This window comes from Melampsora larici-populina, assembly GCF_000204055.1.
Source record: "Melampsora larici-populina 98AG31 unplaced genomic scaffold MELLAscaffold_7, whole genome shotgun sequence".
Taxonomy (NCBI): Eukaryota; Fungi; Basidiomycota; class Pucciniomycetes; order Pucciniales; family Melampsoraceae; genus Melampsora; species Melampsora laricis-populina.
This window is the reverse complement of record NW_006768771.1, coordinates 433,073-435,152: the sequence shown is the minus strand read 5'-3', so window position 1 is coordinate 435,152 and position 2,080 is coordinate 433,073. Positions and strand designations below refer to the sequence as shown.

At 45.9% G+C, this 2,080-nt stretch overlaps 1 protein-coding gene across 1 annotated transcript; it reads left to right on the top strand.

Annotated features, from left to right (window-relative positions):
* Window positions 1-302: 302 nt before the first annotated feature.
* MELLADRAFT_95134 (uncharacterized protein) lies at window positions 303-1,230 on the top strand (the record flags this gene model as incomplete). Its single annotated transcript, XM_007406987.1, has 3 exons — window positions 303-466; window positions 517-631; window positions 691-1,230. The coding sequence occupies 3 exons, from the start codon at window positions 303-305 to the stop codon at window positions 1,228-1,230; spliced, it is 819 nt and encodes a 272-aa protein (XP_007407049.1).
* Between the last annotated feature and the right edge of the window lie 850 nt (window positions 1,231-2,080).

Sequence of the window (2,080 nt, the reverse complement as noted above, 5' to 3'; positions counted from 1 at the left end):
ACCTGGTTCACTTTTATCCCTCAAAATCCCAGTTGCTTTGCTAGCTACTTTCAAGGTACAAGGTTTCCTGCCACTTCTAGGCTTCTGAAAATATAACATGTAAGATCAATGAACCCTAACCTAGCCCACCTACTAGTGTCTCACACATACCACCACATGTAACCTACATGGCACTGTGGTTGTGAGGACTTAGTCTTGTGATATCCCATTTCCCAGTCTGAATCTGGACACTCAGCATTTATCCAACAATCAGATATTTCTCACATCCACACCATCATCAATGCCCATCACTTTAGGACGTCATGCTGTTGCTTTGGACCGCAACCAGTTCCTCTGCAGTTGCCCAGAATTGGGATGCAATCAAAAGACCATTCAATACAGAGGAAAGGTCTATCAAGGCAAAATATTCAGCCGCCAATCATATCCTGGACACCTCCAACGTAACCCTTCAGCGCAACCTGAAGCGGTTGGTGCAGCCACCAACATAGCTAGTGCAGTTGTTTAACTGACGCCCAGCAGTTCCGCACCTCCTGTAGTAGGTCAACCCACACCCAGTGATTCTTCAGCCCCTGTAGTTGTTCAACCCATGGCCAGTACTTCATCAGGGATTTATGCACCTCAGTTGTCCTATGTGAGTGCAATTCTCCCCCTATGTGTTTTCAAGTTGTCTGACTGCAGACTTGATATCAGCTTCCAAACTTAGCATCAGCTCAAGCCTCTACAAGTACAGCAATACTACCCCCCATTGGTGGGGCGGTTGCCCCCACCCGCCCCAACAAAAGAGCTAGAGAAGAATTGGACGAGGATAGAGATAGTGACGACTCAGACTTGGGCAACACAGTTCCTCCAGCACCCAAGGCCTCAAGAACACAGCTCACATATACAAGTAACACACCTTCACTCCCAAAAATCTTTTTACAGCACCCCATGTGTTTACGAGAAATGTTCAAGGTCACCAAGAACCACCTTTTCAACAATCTTAGTGTAGATGCCTGCCGGCAAAGCCTTCGAACCGCGCGAGATAGTGTAGAAGAGCACCTCAAACAGTTGGATCCCAACATCAAGACAACACCTTGGACCCAAATCCCTCGCACGATCCCAACACTTTTAAAGACATTCGACCTCAATACCACCATACAGAGCAAAATCTGTTGTCCATTCTGCTGTGCTCTGCATCCTGTACTACCAATAGACCAAATCAATATGAATCAACTGTGCAATCATCCTTGATTCACCTCAAAGACATCTAAAGAAAAACAAAAATCTTGTGATCAACCACTTTATGAAACACCCTCTGGTAAACAAATTCAAAAACCATCTAGACTATTTTTTTATCAGTCTGTCCAGTCATGGCTTGGCAAGATGCTCAAGTTTTCCGCTTTCAAAACGGCCTTGGATGCCTCTCTCAACCGCACCCCACCATCCAATCACCAAATGGATGATATATGGGATGGCAGCCTATGGAAACCTTCCAAAAGTCAGGCTCAGTCTTCACTGCAAAATTGGGGAACCTTGTTTTTGGACTGGGGTGTGACTGGTTCAATCCAAACGGCAAAGAAGCTAGAGTCAAGATCTCTGTTGGTGTCATGCTTCTCACTTGTTTCAACTTGCCTCCTTCCTTACGTTACAAAAGAGAGAATATCTGCCTTTACGGGATCATGCCAGGTCCCTCAGAACCTTCCACAACAGAAATGAATCACTTCCTCGGGCCTCTGGTTGAAGAGATGAAAGAGTTTTGGCAAGGCATCAGCTTTAGTTCCACCTCAAAACATCCTGTAGTCGGCCAAACCATTCATGCAGCCATCTGGCCCATCCATGGGGACGTCCCAGCCATGAAAAAGGTCACCGCCTTCACCGCACACTCTTCCAGACACTTTTGTTCACTCTGTCAAATTACGGACAGAATATATCACTCCCAATTTCCAGCACATAAATGTCCTCACCGAACCTCAACAGAGGTAAAACTTCAAACACAAGCATGGGAACAGGCCACCACTGCCTATGATCAAAATGAACTTACCGGCAGCAATGGAGTAAGATATACTGTCCTTCATGAGCTGCCTTATTGGAAGTCTGTTGA